Source organism: Paroedura picta, chromosome 3, assembly GCF_049243985.1.
Source record: "Paroedura picta isolate Pp20150507F chromosome 3, Ppicta_v3.0, whole genome shotgun sequence".
Lineage (NCBI taxonomy): Eukaryota > Metazoa > Chordata > Lepidosauria > Squamata > Gekkonidae > Paroedura > Paroedura picta.
In genome coordinates this window covers 34,224,724-34,247,775 of record NC_135371.1, presented here as the reverse complement: position 1 = coordinate 34,247,775, position 23,052 = coordinate 34,224,724, and the positions used below count along the sequence as shown (strand labels likewise).

Below are 23,052 nucleotides of genomic sequence, written 5' to 3'. Positions count from 1 at the left end.
TGAACTTATCTCAATAGTCTGGAGATCAGCTAATTTGAAGAGTTCTCTAGGCCCCTCTTGGGGTTACCTGAAGGTTCCCTTTAGAGAAACCAGCATGGTGTAGAAGAGTTGAAGAAGAAGAGTTGGTTCTTATATGCCGCTTTTCCCTACCCAAAGGAGGCTCAAAGCGGCTTACAGTCGCCTTCCCATTCCTCTCCCCACAACAGACACCCTGTGGGGTGGGTGAGGCTGAGAGAGCCCTGATATCACTGCTCGGTCAGAACAGTTTTATCAGTGCCGTGGCAAGCCCAAGGTCACCCAGATGGTTGCATGTGGGGGAGTGCAGAATCGAACCTGGCATGCCAGATTAGAAGTCCGCACTCCTAACCACTACACCAAACTGGCTCTGGTGTAGTTTTAAGAACTGGTGTAGTTTTAAGAACATCAGACTCTAATCTGGAGAACCAAGTTTGCTTCCCCACTACTCCATATGCCCATTGGTTAACCTCAGGTGAGTTACAGTTTTCTCACAACTCTCGGTAGTATATGGCATGTCTTTAAGAGACAGGCTTAGGTACTAAGTGGAGCTCCCTCCCTTCACATTAATGGATGTATCTTCTGGAATATGCTAGTTAGAACTGGGTTGGTTGGGATTTAGGACTCCAACCTGCTTTGCGGTTCTCTGCTTTGCTATTCTGCACATTAAAGAAGGTTTTGAACACATCCTTCCTGCTGCATCTCTCTGGCCTTAGGATAGAACATTTACTCACCTCCACTTTACAGAGGAGACACACCTACCTCACAAGGTGTCTGTTGTGGAGAGATGAAGATTATAATAAGCTTTGAGACTCCTTAAGGTAGAGAAAAATGGGGTATGAAAACCCACCACTTCTTCTTCACCTGGAGGCTGGCAACCCCTACATAATAGGTTGACTTAGCCTCCCTGAAAATATAGTAGACAACTCCACAGCCTAGTAATAAAGCTTACCCTCTCAGTTTAGTTTACCCTCTGTCCTCAATTAAACAATGTAAGCTAATATGGAACAAATATATGGTCTACTCTGGACAGGGTGACCCCCTTACCTTAAAGGGGAAGTTTCAGGTAACTTCTTATTCTTTGAGCCTCAGGTGGTGACTATGGTCACCCATGTCATTTCGAAGTACAGCTATTCTCTCTCTCTCTCTCTCTCTCTCTCTCTCTCTCTCTCTCTCTCTCTCTCTCTCTCTGGCAACAGGGACCCCATTTATCTGTCACATAACATGCTAGCCTAGAGTTACCAAGCCTTACCCCCCACACACACACACACACTGATTTCAGATTCCCCTCTCCTGCTCCCAAAAGCCTTTGAACAGTTGACAGAAAAGGAAATGGAAAGGCCAGATTCTGCCCACCCCTACTTATCATCCTCCCTCACATACCTTAAGTAAATATATAATTGTTTTTGTGGGCTGTGAGCTCAGACCTTGTTCTCTAAACTTTAGCCAAAAATCACCAAAAATCAATTAGCTGCATTCAGAACAGGAATAAAAAAAGGATAAGATCAGCATATAAACCCAGGTCTCAAGTATGGCCTTTCTCTTTTTTGAACTGTTATTATGTTTCCACTGAGATGCAGGGCTCAGTCTTTTAACAAGACTACTTCTATTTAGGAGAACACTTCACTATCTGATAAATTCATTTGAGTGGAAGCTCAGGCAGGGAGGTCTCCTGAGTCTTGTAGATCTTGGATTTGTGTTGCACCTGGTGCCCATTTTCTAGATAACTTCTACCCTGATCAGAATGGCTAAGACAGGATTGTAAGAGAATAAAATGTAGGTCCTGTGTTTTGAATAAGAGAGCTATTTAAACCCTCCCCCACCCCTTGTCCTGTTACTTGTCAGTAGCTTGAAGGAAGTGACGCTTCCTGTTTGAAGGGGGGGGGGAGAGAAGGGATGTGTCTGTGTGTATAAAGAAAGTTGTGCTGATTTAAACAAAGTTAAGTTACATCACTCAATTTAATTAGGTCAGGAGCCATTTAGAACCTTTGGTGGATTGATTTCTTTAGAAACAAAAGGAGAAGAGTGGGAAAGAGAATAATGTCATGGGACTCTGATTGGGAGCAAAGACTCCATTTTCCATAATATCCACGGGCAGGTAGAACACAGTAAAGGAAGAATGCTTGTAAGCTTCATTGATTTACAAAATAGAGATTAACATTCTTTCTTCTAGTTTGCCATAGGGAAGGAAATCAAAACAATGCTAGCACATTCTCAGTTCTGGGAAATGGAAAAGATTTATTTTTAACATTTCACATAAAGGAATATATTTTAATGAATTTTTAAATGAAAAAGGCAACTTACAATGAACTTAAGAATGCATAAAACGAACATGAGAGCAGCATAATACCTATACGGATGAATCACTCAAATTTGGATGCTTACACTGAAAACTTGTGGAGAGAGGACTAATTTTCAAGAATATGAAAATGCACAGGTTAGCAAATCCCTGGTCTGATCTGTAGGCCTGGAATCTATGGATCTATAAGGAAACAGAGGCAGTTGAGGCTCATTTCACCCAAGACCACCAGCAGAATAGATGCATGAAATCCAATCCTACATTATATTAATACAAATTAATTGTAACATTTAAAATTTAAAACCAACAAATTACAGCCACCACCCCGTCACAAGGAGTTATACTAGCAGACTAACTAAATTGAGGGGGGCCATATTAATTTTTTGAGAATCTACCTACTTATCTACCTGCTAGCATTTCTTGATGTTATTTCCGGGCCTCAACTGTAGGCCTGGTAGAACAACTCTGTCTTACAGACCCTGCAAAACTAACAGAGGTCTCACAGGGCTATGATGTTATTAAGTAGAACATTCCATCAGCCCAGGTCTTGGTTGGTTGAGAATAGTTTTATAACTTTGGGGCCAGGGACCCTGAGCAAATTCTGATCACTAGATATTAGTGCTCTTTGGGGCTCTCAATTGATCTGTGACCATTCCAACAGTCAACTAACCCGGAACAATCACAAAAATACCAGTCCTGTCTTCTTCCATCACTTAGTTATCCAAATGAGTGAAGATATTCAGGAATTTCATTTGTATATATTGGCTTGCAACTGAAACCTTCCTTCTGTTTGTACACCTCTTAATCCATCACAAGGTTTGGCCATCTGCTGCAGATCACATTTCCCCATTGCTAGAAGCTGCTCCTCATGTAAGGCTACTGCCTTCCAATCAGTCAAAAAAGCACCTACTGCTAGATAGCACAACAGAGGGTCATCTTCACAGTGGATGAAAAGAGAAACAAAGAGAAGCAATGCTTAGGAATAGAAGGCACTGCTTATAATTAGCAATTTAAGAATGGAATCTCTGAGTTATACACAAGCAGAGACAAGGAAAATGAAAACTGAACATATGGCAAATATTTCAGGGCAAGCAGAGACGAGGATGAGATGAGGCAGTGCAAACTTGTGATACAAGTGTCAAATGTTGTTCTGCTATTACAAATCAACTATGGTTTCATGATGAAACACTGGTCATTTCCATTGGAAAAAAGAAACTTGTCTTATGTACATTGTCCATAAACATAGGTATCTTCTAGCTATCAATGATTAGACAGTTATGACATGGGATAACACATATGTATGGAGAATAAGTCTTGGCTCCTGTGCTTTATGTATTGCGGAGGGCAAATTGGTTGACCATTTTGTAAAACCTCATGATATAGAGGGAACACTATACTATAAAGGGAACACTATGTCTTGGGCAGTGATGCTCTGTATTGTTGATGTTGGGGGGCAACAATGGGAGAGCTTCCAGAGTTCTGGCTCCACTAGCGGACCTCCTGATGGCATCTAGGTTTGGGACACACTACGTTGGACAGGATGGACCATTGGACTGATCCAACATGGCCTCTCCTGTACACTTATACTGGACTAGATTGTCAGATACATCCTGGCATTTCTTGTATCCTTCCAGTTATTATCAGTTCTCTGTTACCAAATAGTAATTGCCTTGGGGATTTAGATGGAACAATTGTGACTTTCTAGTTCGGGGCTGTAATTAGGACTGTACACAGTCTGGCATGTTCTAAAGTAATGTTTCATAATATAGTATTGGAATACAGACAATTTAAAGAGGATTTTTCCTCCCTGTAATGAAAAGAACCTAAAGTTGTGCCATGAGCGGGCAATTCGGCCTCATTTGATCTTATGTGTCTGTTGAACTGTCTATGCCAATAACAAAGGAAAATATCTCATCCCCCCCCTCCTTTTGAGACACTAAATATGTACTGAAAGTATAAAATGGAAGTGGTTGCTGTACTAAATTCAGTCTGAAGTTTGCGAGTTAATGGGGCTCAGAGTGATTTTCCACTGCTCCTTCGAACTGGAGTTGTTTTATTTCTGTTTCCCTCTCCTTTCATTGCTTAGCTGTCATTTAAAGGATAATTGTATTAGGAAGAAGTTGTTCAGCTTTGGGTGGCACATTGGGATTACTATGTGTTGCAGAGCCAAACTGAGCGGTAAGAGAACAGCTGACGTCGATATAATATCCCTGGATGAAGTACACTAACTAATGATTTAGCAAGGGGTAGTGCATAAAATTATAATTAGCAACTATGTTCTGTTAATAAGACATTTGAAAGCTGGGTGAAGTACCTCAATCACGACACTATACTGTTGCATTGATGATTACAATAAATTGACACAATGAGAAAGGTTGGGGTTTAGAAAAGCTGTGACTAAGCTGGGGACCTGAAAAAAGTTTATAAAATTTTACACTGGATGTAGAAATGAGATAGAGAGAGCTTTTACCCTTTTTCTGTGGTCTTCATGGACACCTAGGAAATGGGGAAGAGCATTCTCTCTCTTCAATCCATGGGGTTGTGTTCCACAAAATTCTGTGAAGTTTGATGGAGATTGGCAGAATGAAACACCAGGATTAATGGCTGAAGAAATACTAATGGGGGAGGAGCTTGAAGATATCACTTCTTAACTTACTTTGAAAACCCTGAATTGATTATTTGATCTCCTGATACTCAGAACAGTACTACGAAACACAGGCTGCAATGAAGGCTATTGTATCAAAATTATTTTTGAGTGACACTTTGTTTCTCATTAATTCTCTTGATGGGTGCATGACATTGAGTGCTTAGGTGAAAACATCTTACAAGAGGAATCTACACATATACTCTCAGAAGAGGAAGGCATGGACACATTGGAATAGTGATATGGGAAGTGATATTATTGCAACATGACACTCTGGTATTTGGACAAAAACTCAGTGGAAACCCCCCCCCCAAAAAAAAACACACCAGAGTGTAATAATATTGGGGGGGGGGGAGAGAGTTCTGTCCATAGGGATAATTTCAAGCTTTCTATATCTGAATTCCCCCCCCCCAAGAGTTGGAGCTCTGATTTCTGTGGCCTTGTTTCTGACATGGAACTAATAATATCCATGTGTAAAAATACCCCTAAGAGCCTCTTGTGGCGCAGAGTGGTAAGGCAGCCGTCTGAAAGCTCTGCCCATGAGGTTGGGAGTTCAATCCCAGCAGCCGGCTCAAGGTTGACTCAGCCTCCCATCCTTCCGAGGTCGGTAAAATGAGTACCCAGCTTGCTGGGGGGTAAATGGTAATGACTGGGGAAGGCACTGGCAAACCACCCCGTATTGAGTTTGCCATGAAAACGCTGGAGGGCATCACCCCAAGGGTCAGACATGACTCGGTGCTTGCACAGGGGATACCTTTACCTTTACCTTTAATAATACCCCTTCCTATGCAATGTTGATGATGTGACTTGGGCCTTCCTCTTTCTACTGGTCAGCTGATCAGTGGCCTGGGCATAGGGCAGAGCCTGGTGGTAGGGGACCCCCATCTCCACTATGGGTTTGGCAGCCCTAACTGCCAGCCAGCTGTAAGCTGGGGGTTATGTCTCTCTCCCTTCCTTCCTTCCTCCCCATTCTTGCTGTTCTTGGAATTGAAGGCTTTTATAGGCTTACTGTTTTGTACAGGAGTATCAAGAAAGGCACAATTATTATTTTCATTAAATATTAGCCCCATTGTTGCAATATTTCTAGAATAACTTTCTGAAATATTAATAGAATCATAGAATCATAGAGTTGGAAGGGGCCATACAGGCCATCTAGTCCAACCCCCTGCTCAAGGCAGGATCAGCCTTAATAATACTTCCAATAATTAAGAAAACAACAATAATTTCCTTCTTTACTTTCTGCTATAGAATTAAGAAAATCATTTTGCAGGTACATAACCCTATTCCCATTCCTCTAAAACATGTCAACAGTTTGTGGTTCCAGATTTCATGATCTGATTATCTGCAAATAAAATGTGTTTCATTATTGTATAGAGGATTTCATCAACCAGGAGATTAGCAGGATCAATGAGCATGGGATGGAGGGTGGAAATATTTAAACCAAGAAAGTGAGCACCACAGGAAACTGTACATGCTCAAATCCAGTAATAATCTAAGACATCTCCTAAATTCCTGCATCAAAACTCAGGAGGACTAGAACACAGGGCAGAAAGAGCAAGGAAAATTCCCTTCATCACTACCTGGCGGCAATGAATGAATCACTGTCATTCAGACCTAAATATTTGATTTTTTAAAATCATTTTTTCATGATTCACTCCGGTCCACAGTGTACTGCAACCTAAGGATAAGTTTACTCACTGTACTTCTCCATGACTTTAACAGAACAAGTTGAAGGAGGCTGCAGTAAGAATGCAGGGCAGCCAGAATACTTCCAGCAAGTTAAAAGGCGGGGAAAACACTATATTAACTTGCTAACACAGTCTTGCTGCACTAAAATTGCATTTCTCAGCCTCTCTAGAGCTGCATATTAAACAGGAGCATTTCCTTTCGGCTAGTGGCTTTTTGGGATTACTAGCGTTCTCCCTAAAGCCTACTTTTTAACTTTAGAATGTTAAGTACCAGGTCGCTTCAGAAATGTCACCCTGAGTATGAAATTGGTATACACAGTTTGGGAACTGAGCCCAGATCGCCAGAGGATTACCAGCCATCTTCATCTGAAAAGATTCTGCCTTGCTGTAAAACAGTAGCTAACCCAATATTTGATTGTACACTCACTATGCTTGAGATGGAAATGATAGCTCATTATGCTTGGAATGGAAATATTTAATTAGCTGGTATATTTTCCTTTCCTCCAAGGATCTCAGGGCAGTATAATTTATTCTCTCCTCTTCCGTTTATTTCTCACCACAACCCTGCCAAGGAGCTTAGTCTCAGAGAGAATGACCGCCCCGGGGTCACTGAGTGAGCTTCCACGGCAGAATGCAGATTTGAATCTGGAGCTCTCAGATCCTAGTCTGGCACTTTAACCTGGAGCCCCAGGTAGGCACATCCAGTGGTCCCCAACCTTTTTATCACCGGGGACCACTCAACGTCGGGGACCACTCACTGGGGACCACTCAACGCCTTTTACTGAGGGGGTAGTTTACTCCTCTACTCTCAACCACTGCCCTAACGCTCTCTGATCGCTATGGTAATGTTTAAACATCCCTTCAAAATAAGATACAGACATGCCACAACAATGAAGTGTGTTGTAAAGGGCTGGGGGGGAGATGAAGTAAAGGACCAGGGAGGGGAGGAGAAGGCGTCCTTCAGGGCCCACCTCCAATTAGTCAAAAGACCACATGTGGTCCGCCGCCCACAGGTTGGGGATCGCTAGGCACATCCACAGCTATGCCTCTCAACCATATTCTGCACAATTGTGCCACTTCTGGGGTTTTTTGAAGCTTGAAGAATGTTCTCTCAATGGTAAACAAGCAGAGAAAGCCTGTTCTAGGACTTTGCTCTTGAAGTCCCTATCTTTGAACAACCACTTTTGTCTTTAAACCATTCCCCCCTCCTTGTTGTTCAACGATTCTAATTACAGTAATTATCCTGCATCAGTATCAAGGCTTTGTTTCTCTTTAATTGTGGGGACAAACTGAGAGGAAGGAAGAATGTGGGAGAAAGATGAGATGCACGCTGTGTTGGCTTTAGGAGGAGGGGCGGACACTGAGATTACCACATTAAAGTGCCTCAGTAATGAATGTTTGCAATAGTGTTGAGTAATGGGCCAGAAGAATATTTCCCTGAAATGAGATAACAATAATCAACCTGAGTTAGCAGTTAAATCAAAACAAAAGCTGGAAATTCCTATTTGCCAACTGTGGGGACGGCAAACAAACAGCAGAAGGCAAGATGGAATAAATAAGATGATGCAATTCTTCAGCAGGAGAGGTAATCAGACATGACTTACATTGGTCAAGAGGCAATTTAACCCTCAGACCAAAGGGGACCAGGGGCCTTGTCATTCTGGGATATGTATAATGGTGACTAATCAGAAGATTTGGCAACCTGCACATTTCTGCTATTGTTTTTGTTCTGCTCCCATTTCTTATTCTCAACCCCCCCCCCTACACACACACACCAATAACTAGAAATCCTTAAAAAAACATGCAGAAGCATGGACAACAATGATAAGACTGAGAGAAAGAATCATAAGAAGAAGATTATCTTTGGTTCTAATGTCAATACTCTTGGCTGATAAAAGCATGAAGAAAACTGCAGTAAAAGCCAATTCAGAGCGTTTCAAGCTAACAGAAGAAGACTGATCCTTTAAACGTTGCTGTGAAACTACAGTCCTTTGTAGACTTGATAAAGCATTCACCAGAACCAATGGATAGCCAGTGACACATGATTTTCTTTAAGGATTATTGTTGTACAGTCAGATGAATAAGAAGAAACACAGTCACTGTCTGTTTTGTTTTTGGACGATGACTTGTAAGAAAGGAGGCCTTAAAAAAAGAAAAGAAAATAATTTCTAAAGATTTAAGCAATCTGATGGGATAGGAGGAAAACAGCCTTCCCAAGAAGAAAATAAATCCTGTGAGCATTTAGATTCTTCTTGGGTGGCTATTATTCTTTGCCTGCGTGTCCTTCCCTACTTCCCTTCTGCTATTGCTAATGCTGCTTCCCCTCTCCATCTTCATTTCAACAACAAAAGTACACCAAGGATCATCAAGGAACATGGTATATAACCACACTGAGTGGAAGCTATTGAGCTGCTGAGGCAGGGCTCTGGATTGGCATTTCTTTATGGTGCTTCTTTTGGTCCACCACCAAATGCAAATGCAAAATTATTCCAGATTGAACAAGCCTTAGTTTGGACTAGGGTTGCCCACTCCAGGTTGGGAATGTCTTGGAGATTATAGGGTTGAAGCCAAGAAGGGCAAAGCTTGCGAAAGGGAAGGGTCTCTCTGGTGTAAAATACCATATAGACCACCTTCCAAAACAGCATTTTCTTTAGGGGAGCTAATTTCTGTCATCTGGAGAACAGTTGGAATTCTGGGAGATCACCAGGTTCCACCTTGAGGTGGACAATTCTACTTTGGACACTTAAAATCTTACTCATAGTATCAGTAGAGACACACTGCTTCAGGAAAAAAAAAGAACTCATAGTAATGCATACTTTGTATAGCAGTTTCTTGGTGTTCATACTCCTCCCTGCAATTCCTTAGCTATTGACAATTTTAGTAGAAGAAGAAGAAGAAGAAGAGTTGGTTCTTATATGCCGCTTTTCCCTACCCGAAGGAGGCTCAAAGCGGCTTACAGTCGCCTTCCCATTCGTCTGGGACTAAGGACTAAAGTTCTCTTTGTAGTTCAGTCCTGGACAGCTATAGTCCTAAGAGATCCTTGCCCAAATTCCACACAGTTTCTAGCAATTCCATTCTTCCCCATCAGGCTTCATTTTTCCCCCCAAGCACTTTCCTCAAAATAACAAAGAGTTATACTCCTATTTTCCTGTGGTGTTCTTTCGGGTCATAAACAGATAAATGAAGCTATCAACGTCATAAGCGAAACATCTTGCTGATGCACTGCCTTCCCACAAAACAAACTAAGTGGTTAGAAATTTTATCACTGGGAGAGGGATTGGCAGACAGATTTATAGCCCTCAAGTAGTGGTAGTGTTTGCACAGGACTGGTAATAGCACCACTGTTTACATTCAACAAATAAATGCCGAATTTCCTTCAAATTGCTCTTGGTCTGCACAACTCCAGATGTGTGGTTATTTGCTAAAAGCAGCTACTGCTACTGCTGCATCTGCTGCTACTACTAGATATTGTGATTGATCTTATCATTATGAATGGTGCAGAATTATAAAATGTAAATGTGTATCGATGATGATAGGGTGCCCCCCCCCCAGCCCCAATTAAAAAGCAATTCACAAACAAGGGGAAAAACAGAAATCTTTACTGGAAGATGACCTGTTGAACCATAAGCAGGCTAGAACAAAAATCAGATCTACTAAATGCAAATATGACTTAGGGTGGTACAGGTGATGGGTTTAACCCTTTAACTTCCACTTAGTTTCATTTTTAATAGATGCATACAGTGCAAGGTGGGAGGGGGCATCAAATAATGAAAATGAATAGAGGTCAAAGTGTTGAACTCCCCTTTTCTCTCTCTGCCAACTCCCCAAAGATCAATTTGGCCTCCTTGAGTGCAGTTTGTATTTTGTGGATAGAGCAGAATGCATGATTTTATTTGCTTTAAATGGGACAAAATAGAATGAGAGAGAGAAGGAAATGAGTTTATAGCAATAGGCAGTAGAATTATAGATGCAGCCTTCAGGGGATGCCCATGTTGTGCCCTGAACTGGAGGAATATTTGTATTCTAACACTTGCTTATGCTCTCTCGGTATGCTTGAATAAAGCCACAGTTATAGATACATCTAAAATGTTCTCTCATCCAAAGCAAAGTAAACAAAGTAACAAGAAAATTAGCCATCAGATCCCTGAACTGAGCACAAGGAAAAGACATTATTTGTTTCATTTGCAAGATTCTTCACCTGCCTTTCAAGAGATGTTTTTAAAATGGTAATACAAGAAAAAAATGCAAATATAAAAAACAAAACATTATATTTGGACATGTTTTGTGCAATTTTTAGAACAGTGGATTACTACTGGGGCCACCTGATAACTTCATTCCTCTAACTTCTTTACACAGGGTTGCTGTGAGGACAAACTGGAGGACAGGAGAGCCAAATATGCAGTCTTGGACTCTTTGGAGTAAGGACAATTTTGTGCTAATCATGAAAGGGCTCGGGGGTAGATCTGTGAATCTGTCAAGCACCATTCTTCAAAAACCTTTGAAGAACATCACTGAAAATCAACACCCACCACAAGATTTTCTCTGCGGTTCAGCTTCAGGTTTTTCTTATGTCCTTGCTGACATCATGAGTGGACAGACAGACGGAAGTTTCAGTCTTTCTATGTAATTGTACAATTAAAGGAAGCTACTTAAAAAAATACATTGTTTCCCCCTCAGTGCACATACATCCACTAACACCTGTAATATTCACTAAGCTTTGAAGACAAGCCAAACTGATTCCCAGAATATGATATGCTTTAGGATGCTTTGGGCTGATCCTGCATTGAGCAGGGGGTTGGACTAGATGGCCTGTATGGACCCTTCCGACTCTGATTCTATATCAGATTCATGTGGATTATAAGGTCTATTTAGCCTGGAGAGAAGACAACTAAGAGGTGACATGATAACCATCCTCAAATACTTGGCTGTCATATAGAAGACAGAGCAGAGTTGTTTTCTGTTGCCCCATTGGGCCAGATTAGAACCAATGAGTTGAAATTAATTCAAAATAATTTTCGGCTAAATATCCGGAAGTAGTTCCTGACAGAGTGGTTCCTCAGTGGGACAAGCTTCCTCGGGTGGTGGCAGATTCTCCTTCTTTGAAAGTTGTTAAGCAGAAGCTAGATAGTCATCTGACAGAAATGCTGATTTCATGAACTTAGGCAAATTGTGAGTGGGTGGGCAGGAAGGGATGTGCTTGTCTCTTGTGGCCCTTCCCTGCATATCCAGGACATTGCTGATTCCCACTGTGGGATGGTATGTGAATTCCTTCTAGGCCAAGTTGAATTCTGGAGATTTTTGGTGGTGGGGGGATCTCTTGGGCATGAAATTAGGATCACTGTTGGGTAGGCAGGTAGTTGTGAGTTCCTGCATTGTGCAGGGGATTGGACCAGATGACCATGGAGGTCCTTTCCAACTCTATGATTTTATGATTCTAAGGGGAGATACTTATGCAAACCTAGGCCAACCTCCAGGTTTGCACAAAAACACAAAAAAGAAAAAAATATATAGTGGTGGTAGAAATGGTCATCATTTTGAGGGAATGCTCTTCTCATGACAGCAATTGTCCCATGTGAAATGGGTAGAATGATCTCTTCCATCATCTTTGCATCATCTTGAATCTACCGATATAATATAACATAACATCATAACACTGTTAAAAACCTTGATGTGTCATAGGGAATATTATGGTTGCTACCATTTCAAGGATCCCTTGCTCTTTAATCAACTAAGAAAATGGCCAGCAAAGATTCCCTCAAAATGCTAATGAAAATAGTATTCCACTTGCGATCATCAGACCAGATAAACTGATTCAAACGGGCCATTCAATAATTTTGAGGCAGAGTGGGAGGAATGGATGAGATCCATCCTACTACAAGTCTCACTTTCAATTCTGGGGTCAGTCTGACCACTCCCACTGGGCTATCAATATAGCTGTAGAGTAGACAGGTAGACAGATAAAAAGTTTATAGACATACTTTTCAGCCTTAAAAAGAAAATGATACACACAGGAGACTGGGGCAAGAAAACAAATGGAAAACTCAGATAAGGCGAAAGTATAATAGGGTGTGAATGGCAAAACCAGATGAGAGGATGAGGTGTCTCATGCCAGTGGTGACTAGGGAAATTGCCACATCAGCAGTGGCTGCGGGAAAAAGACAAGTGAGGTGTCAGCAACCTAGAAACCAACACTTCTGACAGACTTATTTTGTCGGTTCACATTGACATCCTGTTCCTTTATGCTCTTTGCATTTCAGCAGCAGCAGCACTGCCTAGTCATCATTGTCAGTGCATTCATTTTGTTTTCTGAGAGGGCCAAAAGACATGAACGAAATACAGAACAAATAAACTGGAAAGAGATCCCTTTCTGTATCTTCGATGATTTCCCCACCCCTACTCAAGGAGCTCAGGGCCTTGCACGTAGTTCACCTCTCTTTCCATTTCAAACTCAGAACAAGCCTGTGAGATTAGGCTGAGAGAGAGAGAGAGAGAGAGAGAGAGAGAGAGAGAGAGAGAGGGAAACTATCTTAAAACCATTTAGCAGCATGAGAACTTGATCCCTCTTCAATCCAATTTCAACATTCTAACCACTCAGTGACACTGGATTTTCTCCCCTCTTGTTTTCCGCCATTGGACTTCATAGTATACCTCTATTTGTAATCTTTGGTAACTTTGTACTTTTGTGTTGCCATTGTCATTCTACATTTTTTATCCAGAAGCATTCCATGTGGTAGGTTGTAGAAGCATGTATTGTGCTGAACAACATTTCTGTGTGAACTCAGATTTCCTATCCAACAGAAAAGGTCCAAGTAAAACCTTTCTTACAGAGCTATCCTAGCCAAAGCTACACCCTTCTAAACTCATTGGCTTCAATTGACTTAGCAGAGGGTTTGTTTAGAAGGGAATGGCAAGCAACCACATTGACTCTTTTTAGAATATAAAGATATATTCATTTCAGATCTCATGGGAAGGTGGAAAAAATGTTTGCAGTAATAAAATTCAGGCATAACATTCAGCCCCATCTCCTCTAAATAAACTTTAATAACAGCCATCTGGACAAAATGCAGTTCTGTTCTATTGATTTTTGTAAGTTAAATAGAGATACTGTTTATTGCTTATCAATCCCAAGTAGATCTGATTAAACATCTCTTAAAGCTTTTTATGGCGTGATTATTAAGAGATCAATCCAAGGAATTATCTGCCCCTTGGATCTGGCAGATTACGTGACATCATCCTTTACTGCAAGCATATCAAACAAAACCAAACTATGTTACGATTGATGTAAATGAAAAGCTGCTAATTAACATGATTGGCAGTCAACACTGTGGGGTAGTGGGTTCATTGGTCATTTCCGTGGATGAAAATGTCTTCTAGCCACAGAGCTCAACTTGTTCACCCTCCCCCCAAACTGATGCCTCAAATACTTTTCTGCACATAACCTATTTACATGCAAAATTGATTCATTACCTGTAGCCTGTATAAATGGAAGTTTGCTACATAGGGCTCTTGCTACATAGCTTACATGCATCCAGTTAATGCACAAGATATGATCAATGTGCCAACTGGCACTACTTCAGCCCTACTACATTGGATAGCAGGCAGGCAGATCTTGGGACAAATGAGGACTCTGACACAGCAAGTGGCGAAACAAGGCCACAGCTTTATTATATACAGGAATGGGGTGCAGCATGTGGGGGGGGGGGAGGGAAATGTTTCCTGGCAGTCAGCAGACTGCCAGACACTCCAATCCCAGAGGCCTCATTTGCAGCCAAGGTGCACAGTCAGTCAGCAAGCAGTGCATTGTGCCCTGGCCATCTGGGAACTGTTCTGTGGGGCATCAGATGTTTGATGCCAGCAAGAATGAGCTTCTAAATTAGCAACTCTACCTGGAACTCAGCACCACCAAGGTGCCCCAGCCAGGGCAGGCCTCACTCAGCAGACATCCAGCCACTCCCCCCAGGACACCTCTTCCTCCTTTTGGCCCCGCCCACCATGTCTCAAATGAAGCGGCCCGGTAACTGTGTGGCCATTCTTGTCATTAGCACAGGGATAGATTTTGTTGACTGCATTCCACCAAGAAAGAAGTGACACCTCAGCTTATTCCATACGGTTGCTTCCATTTTCTTGTTGGTGAACAAGAGCCCAGTTCATTTAGCCCTGAGGAAGGCAGAGTGGGAAACTAGAAGAATGACATGGATATATCAATGCTGGGACTGTCAAAGAGTCAGCATGCTTCTCCTTACTGTCATGTAGAAACTCTACTGTACTCAGTCCATGAAATGTGCTTATTATGCCTTCTGGAAGAGTGACAACACAATCCTGTGAAGAGTTGCTCCAATGTAGATGTAGCTGCAAATTATTCTGATATACTTTTGTTATATTGTTTCATTATCAAATCAAATAAAAATATCTTAAAAAAAGAGTTGCACCAATGTAAGCCCATTTGATTTCAGTGAACTTAAGCTGGGGAAATTCTGCATGAGACTGCATTACAAAAAATGAAATCTTGCCACTATCTTACTCGCACTTCCCATTAGATGCACACGGAGAACCCAGTACAGCTAATAAAGTTTTGCCAAGAACTTGATGACTCATGAAAAGTGGTGCACAGACACATTTCTATACAAGTGAGACTTCAAGTCTCCTTGCTAATCTAATTTTTCTTTTTAAAGTGTGAGCAGAGGTCAGAAATGTCACAGGTTTAACAATAAGACATGTTTTTTTTCCACATCAGTATAAAAAAAACACCGTCAGGGAAAAAAAAAAGATACTGACGAGATATTCTAGTTCCCACAAACTTTACCGGAATTGGGCTTTATTTCTTTGTCCCACTTTGACGATTTATCTTGACAGGCAAAAGGCCTCATGGGATCATTTTACCTTCTGCCAGCAGAATCCCATCAGTGCTTACAGAAACTGACTGCACCTACTTTTATAAGGATCTTGTAAACACAAAACTTAACCATGTGATGGCTAAAAGTATGAATTGTGACCCAAGTCCCTAATTCATAATCCAGCCTCGGCCATGATCTTCCTAGGTACCTTAGACCTGGGGTAGTCAACCTGGGGTCCTCCAGATGTCCATGGACTACAATTCCCATTGGGGCTCATGGGAATTGTAGTCCATGAACATCTGGAGGACCACAGGCTGACTACCCCTGCCTTAGACAACCCACTGCCTCTTGGTTTCAGTCCTATATCTGCAGGATAAGGATCACAGGACTTTAAGAGAGGATTGTTAATTAATCAGATAAAGAGTGTGACTGTGAAGATTGTGATTGTGAAGGGTAGGGGCTGTGGCTCAGTGGCAGGGCATCTGCTTGGCCCACCAAAGATACCAGGTTTCGTTTCCATCATCTTCGGTTAAAAGATCTGGCAGAAGGTAATGTAAAAGACACCCTGGAGATGTAAGACCTCTGCCAGACACTCCGGTCTGCAGTCTGAGCAGACAGTGTTAACATTGGTGGACCAAGCATCCCATTCAGTATCAAGAAGCTGCATGGATTCATAACATGTCAAATTTTATTACTGAATGCAAGTCCCACCTAGTAATTACTACCTTGTGCTCTTATAGAAAAGCTATTTCACATTTTTAAAGCAATCGGCTTAAGCATATACTTTCATTCTTCACCATATTAAGGCCAGTAGTAAAATAATAATAAATAATAAATAATAAATAATAAATAATAAATAATAAATAATAAATAATAAATAATAAATAATAAATAATAAATAATAAATAATAAATAATAAATAATAAATAATAAATAATAAATAATAAATAATAAATAATAAATAATAAATAATAAATAATAAATAATAAATAATAAATAATAAATAATAAATAATAATAACCTTTAAGGAGATGCCAGAAGTTTCAGCCAAACATTATGGGACAAAATTAAAACTCAGCCATTTCAACAGCAAAGAGTGCTTGATTCCTGGTATATATCTTGTCTCTTCTTTTGGTATATACAAATGTACTAGCAGACCTTTGGGAACACTTGTTCTATATTAGAAGATAAAGATGATGTTGAAGTATTTCTTCCCATTACAACTTGATATATAATCTAACGATAAGGATGAAAACATGGCAGGCTAATTTATAAATCTTTAGAGCTTTCATGATAAGGGTGAGAAAAAGAAGTGATAACCATTTGAACAAAATAAATAGTCCCACGTAAATATGACTGGCATCCTTTAATTAACACAGTAGACCTTAAGATCCTATCACAGCATTTCAAATAAGAATCCAGAGTTTGGTGAGAAACAGCATCGCTGCCATATTGATGGTGAACCCTTTTGAGAGTATCAGAAACAGGTTGATACCCAAAACCTCTGGGCAGAACCAGATTCCAGCACCTCCACCAAGTGAGCTATGATGGTTACCTCTACACTCTTTCCCACTCTCAGGATAAAATTTCCCTCCAAAATGAGCTAAGCCTTGTAGCACGGTCCCTTACTTATAAAAATAAAGCTCAATGCCCTACACCAGGGGTAGTCAAACTGCGGCCCTCCAGATGTCCATGGACTACAATTCCCAGGAGCTCCCTGCCAGTATTCGCTGGCAGGGGCTCCTGGGAATTGTAGTCCATGGACATCTGGAGGGCCGCAGTTTGACTACCCCTGCCCTACACTGTCACAGTTAGATCCTTTTGGCTTTGCTCAACCCTTTTTGGGAATGTGTTTTCTTATAACCCTTTTTCAGAAAGCCATTGAGGCAATTTTAACAAACAAATTAAAGCTTTTATTTTACAAACAGGAATAGGAAAGTTGGAATGAGGAAATCATACCTTTTCTATATTGACCAGATATTTTACAGTTTCAAGTTTTGTTATAGGTTTTTGAAATATTCATAGGCTTTTCCTTCAGATGTCAAGATTTCTGAGAGGTTTCATTACTGTTATTGTCTAAAAACACCTCTTTTTTCTTCTTCGGTTATCTGTTGCGTTCCTCTAAACTCCCCCATGGCTTCCAGGTAGTGGGCACTCTTTCCTACTACCTCCACTTTCTCCCTTCATAGAAGAACCAGCATCCCACTGCCTACTGAAGCAGTTTTTCACACCCACAAATCACAGGTAATTCAAACTCCTGGGCTCATTCTGCATATGTTTGATAATAAACTCTCAATATGCCTTAGGAAAATCCATATCATCTCACTGCCCCAATTCTCAACGTCAAATATCTGCACTAATTGTCCACACTGTGTGGATTAGCTGTCAGCAAAAAATTCAATTCCCTAACTAGTGCTTCTCGTCAAATGGTCAGCTATGCACAGACTTGCGAGTTCTGTCAAAACCAGATGAGACTCAAATCAGACTTCAGCATACATCCAGAATATCAGTTCTCTTCAGCTCAGCTCCAACTCTCTTTGCTTAGTGAGAATTAACTTCATTAACCAAAGTGGACAGATTATTAGGCTCAGTAAGAGCAACCACTTGCCCCTTAGATCCCTGCCTTTCTTGGTTGCTGATGTCAGGCAATCAGTAGGTTGGAGGTCCTTTGAGGGAGATTATCAACCTCTCCTTAACATCTTGATAGTTCCCCAAAGGACTTAAGGAAGCAGTGGTGTGCCCCCTGCTGAAAAAAAAAACATTGCTAGACCCACAGGACCCCGCCTCTTGCGAGGGTGATAGAGCGGGCCATGGCGGATCAGCTACTAGCATTTCTGGAAGAAACTTTGGTTGTCCCCCAGCTGAACAAGGGGTATATATAGTGTTTTTTGCCTGCTGCCTCAATATTGATATTGATATTAATATTAATTGGTTTTAGTAATTTTATTGAGGGAACTATGGGATTTTATTGTAAATTATTTATTCTGTAAACCACCATGAGCCTAAGAGAATGGTGGTATATAAATTTAATAAATAAATAAATAAACAAACAAATAAATAAATATTTTTTTAACCCTTCACTAACTATTGCTGTCATTCCAGCACTTGGAATCTGACCTTCTAAGTGGTGTCCATCACATTACCACATGAAGCTTTTCTCAAACCAAATCAACACTTTATAAATATCTGCATTGAGAGGGCTGACTATACACTGGTTCCATCATTTATACTTATAAACACCTGTAATTGAACGTGTCTTGGGACTGAGCATACATACCACTGTTCATAGGTATTCATATCAAGTTCACTGCTTGTATGCTTCATTGTTATGGTCCTTCAGCAATCGAAAGCCAGGAAGGAGTTGAATGAAAATTGAAATTGGTGAATAGTGATTCCCTTTGTCTTTGCAGTTCCTCAGGTTATATGTGAATTCCTATGTCTGCCAGTTGGGGGAAAGAGGATGCTGAACCCCTGGCCTGTCTGTTCCATATACAGGTCATTTATGTGAGAATAAACCTCAGAACTTGTTGATTGAGGGGAAGAGTTAGCAGTGCCCTGTCCCATGGCTTGGTTTCCCATCTCATAATCATGAGGAATGGGTTATCCTATCTTTAGCAATTCTGTGTCAAAAGCGCAAGACAAATTCATAGTGACAGCAAACTACCTCACAGGATTATTGAGAAACTATACAATGAGGGCAGCAAAACACCTGGGACAATTCAAATGACAGATGAATGAATACTAACAACAGTATTAAAATGTTCTGAGGAGAGATTATATTAAGGAAATGAAAAACTGATGGTTTCTCAAACTAAACTGCTGCCTTTTGGTCTTATTGGAATGGGAAAAAATATGGAAGAAATTACCTGTGTTGAAACAAGAAAAACAAGTAAGATGAGTGTCCCTTCTACCTCTGAGAAGTATAATTAGTACAATAGGAGCATTGACTTAGTAAAAAGGAATGCAAATATTTAACCTTCCTTTGAGAGAAGAAAGACATGGGATCTCATTTTAATGTGTGAAATGTCTCCCAAAGCCTTCAGAGACCTAGCAATAATAGACAAGAAAAGGACATCTACCACCCTTTACGGAAAGTCTTCAGAAAGGTTTTTCTTCCCCACATTAAACAGAAATATACATTTCAAACAGTAACTCTTATGCATCTAACAGGGTTCAAATGAGTATTTAAGCATTATATATAGAAGGGAAAGGGGAGTGAATGATATGATATGACAACAGAGTTTTTGAAGAGGGCATCCAAATGCTACCTGTTTAAGAGAGATTTTCACTTTACCATTCCAAACTGGATGTTATTCATCTGGCCAGTTTCAAGGAAAGGAGTACAGGGATGGAGGTTTCATGTAGTGAATTTCCTTATGGTAATGAGCTGTTTCTGAAGTAAAGTAAAGGTAAAGGTACCACCTGTGCAAGCACCGGGTCATGTTGGACCCTTGGGGTGATGCCCTCTAGCGTTTTCATGGCAGACTCAATACAGGGTGGTTTGCCAGTGCCTTCCCCAGTCATTACTGTTTACCCCCCAGCAGCGAGCTGGGTACTCATTTTACCGACCTTGGAAGGATGGAAGGCTGAGTCAGCCTTGAGCCAGCTGCTGGGATTGATCTCCCAGCCTCATGGGCAGAGCTTCAGACTGCATGTCTACTGCCTTACCACTCTGCGCCACAAGAGGCTCGGTTATTTCAAACACTGCCTTTTTCTCCTCCCCCTTTTGCCACACAATCTTCATTGGATTTTTTTAACATTCTAAGTTGAATTTTATAGCAATAAACCAACATAGTGCATCAGTGCTATAGTGGCAGCATTGAAATACCTTGACTCCATGGACCCCATTGAGTCACTGGAATCAACGAATCTTAATGGCACTGCTACAGCACCACTGAGTCAATTAAGTCAGTGGAGTCAAGACATGTCAATGTTGCCATGATAGCACTGAAGTGCTATATTGGTTTAGCACTATAGCACTCAACTTAGAGCATCCCCCCCCCAGGAAAAAAAAGTCTGCAGAAGATCATATGGTGAAAATGGAGGGGGGATTGGAATTGTAGGAAGTACTATGGACATTTTAAACCTCACACTACAGCAATTCAGAAGCACAATAGAGGGGTAGAAAACAAGAAAGGTCTCCTCAAAAGTGGCTCAACAATGCTTTGCTAACCTGATGCAAGTGGGTTTACATGAACATGTACATAAATTCCACTAGCAGCCAGTTTATTTATTTTCTTGAATTTCGATATCACCCTCCCACAAGGCTCAGGGTGGTTTACATATAACGTCATGGGTATGCATCATAATCATAATCATAGTAACAGTAATCATAACAGTGGTTCCAAAACTGAATATTATAACAGATTCACACTGTAGCAACAACGTTTAACATTAAGTTTCTGGATCAAGGTTAAAGGAAGGCCTGCATAGAGCAAGCTGCAGAAGTCTAGTCTACAGGTGACCATCACATGGATCACTGTGGCTAGGTGTTCTGGGGCTAAGGAGGGTTCCGGTAGCTTGGCTTGGCGTAGGTAGTAGAAGGCCTGCTGAACTACTATCATGACCTGTGCCTCCATGGAGGGGGAGAAATCAAGGATCACCCCCAGGTTTCTGGTGGAGTAAGTTACTAATAGCTACATTTCATCCAGGTTGGGTAGGTGTGCTTTCTCGCTTGGTCCCTTCCTACCCAACCACAGGACCTCCATCTTTGAAGAGTTCAGCTTTAGATGACTCTGCTTGAGTCATCTTGTTGCCACTTCCAGGCATCTGGCTAAGGATTCTGAGGGAGAATCAGGAGGAAGGGCTGGGTGTCATCTGTGTACTAGTGACATCCCAGCCCAAAGCTCTGCACCAGCTGAGCAAGAGGACACATGAAGGTGGTAAATAAGATAGGAGAGAGGACTACTCCACCTGGGACTCCACATGTGAGCTGATGATGGCTAGATTCTCTCTCCTATTGCTACCTTCTAAATGTGTCACTAAATGGGTCTGTCTGAAATGACAGGGGGGAAAATCAGCAACCAATTACTAAAATTAAATACACAGGTAGTTTGAAAATGGCCAGCGTCAAAGGATGACTCCTCATATTCCAGGAATTCAGAATAAAGTTGCAGTTTCACATACTCTAGTGATCTAGCAGAGTGGCATTCATGTCCTTCAAGATCCCAACAAGAATTCCCCTGCTGCATGAACCCCAGGGCTTTACAAGTAACATATCACGTCCATCAACTCCTCCGCCTCCCAAAGGAGAGAGTTGTCATCTACGCTTAGAGACTAGAAGGAACCAAGGAAAATGTTCAACAGAGCAAGACCAGCAGATGAACACTATTTGGAATCCCCCATTTTAGCTCAGGGAACACCTATGCTAGCCAATGATGTGTATCCTACAGACCATGGTTACAGAAGGTGAAACAATGAGACAACGTTGTTTTGCTGGAACATTTTTTTCCTAAGGCAGAATTAAAGCACAAATAAATATTTCTAAAGTTCTCACGTGGAATCAGAAAAATGATACAAACTTTTATAATATGGCATAAAAACTAAACACTTTTTTTCTGGGAAGCGGAGGCAGCTATAGTGAGGATGACCCTCCAATAATTCCATTAATACTGACTGGTTAGTCTGGTAAACCAGGATTTGAAATTGTGATTGGATTGAAGCTGGTTATTGACTGTGGTTAATCTTAATTATGGTTTCATTTGACACTCATTCCCTGGTTCTGGTCTTCAGATAGCACAAGCAATGATACCAACAAGATTTCTATGAGGATCCCTGGGGGGAAAAGCAAAGCAAACCTTGTCGCAAACCAGACATGGTTAAAGCAAACTGTAGTTTCATGCTTCATCTAAACCAAGCCAGAGAGAGGCTGGTGAGTGTGTATATGCAGTTCTTGCTACTAGTGTGATGCTAGTTTCTGACAGATAAAGGTGACTCTATGTGCAGTCTGGGAGCTTCTAAAGTCCTTTAAGAAAACTGACAAATTTCCAGCTGTGGAAATAACAGGTTTTCATATCAGCAGTCTACACAGTTAGGACTCAAATTAGGTGGCATTGAACTTATGTCTCTGAAGCATTCAATATACGAAATATGTTTACACCATGTCGGGTTCATGGCCTACATCAGTAGAAAGCATCAACAATAAGGAGAGGGAATTACATTGTGCCAGAGAGACTAGAGAAGGAAAACCCTTACCTTCTATCATTGCTCTCTTTGGCAGGATGGTGATAGCTCCTTCAGCAACATCTTCATGCTGAAGAACGGGGTTCAGTTTGGAGCCCCAAGTGTCAGACGCCACCCAAAGAAAATGCCCAACTTGATCAGCCCTTTTGGCTGCTGCAAGGATCTGCCTGTAGAGAGAAACATTTGATTCAAATAAATATAAGAGGGAACATTTGATTCAAATAAATATAAGCGGGAGTGCTACTTATTCACATGGGAACAATAGCTAGTACAGAAAAGTTGCTTAATGATCCAGAACAATATATTCTCAGAACTAGAAGTTCAGAGATATATAAAAAATAAAACAAAACCCTACTTCATCAGGATGTTTTCAGACTTGCCTTTCATTGT

The 23,052-nt window shown here is 41.0% G+C and overlaps 1 protein-coding gene across 4 annotated transcripts in view; it reads right to left on the bottom strand.

Annotated features, from left to right (window-relative positions):
* The window catches only part of GRM7 (glutamate metabotropic receptor 7), a 589,497-nt gene that overhangs the window by 241,735 nt on the left and 324,710 nt on the right, over positions 1–23,052 (bottom strand). For all 4 annotated transcript variants that reach the window (XR_013228972.1, XM_077325254.1, XM_077325252.1 and 1 more), the window contains exon 4: positions 22,675–22,829. Coding sequence is in view for 3 of the 4 variants with exons in the window: in XM_077325254.1 (XP_077181369.1) it covers positions 22,675–22,829 (155 nt within the window). In the remaining variant the exon portion in view is untranslated. The remainder of the gene's footprint in view (positions 1–22,674; positions 22,830–23,052) is intronic.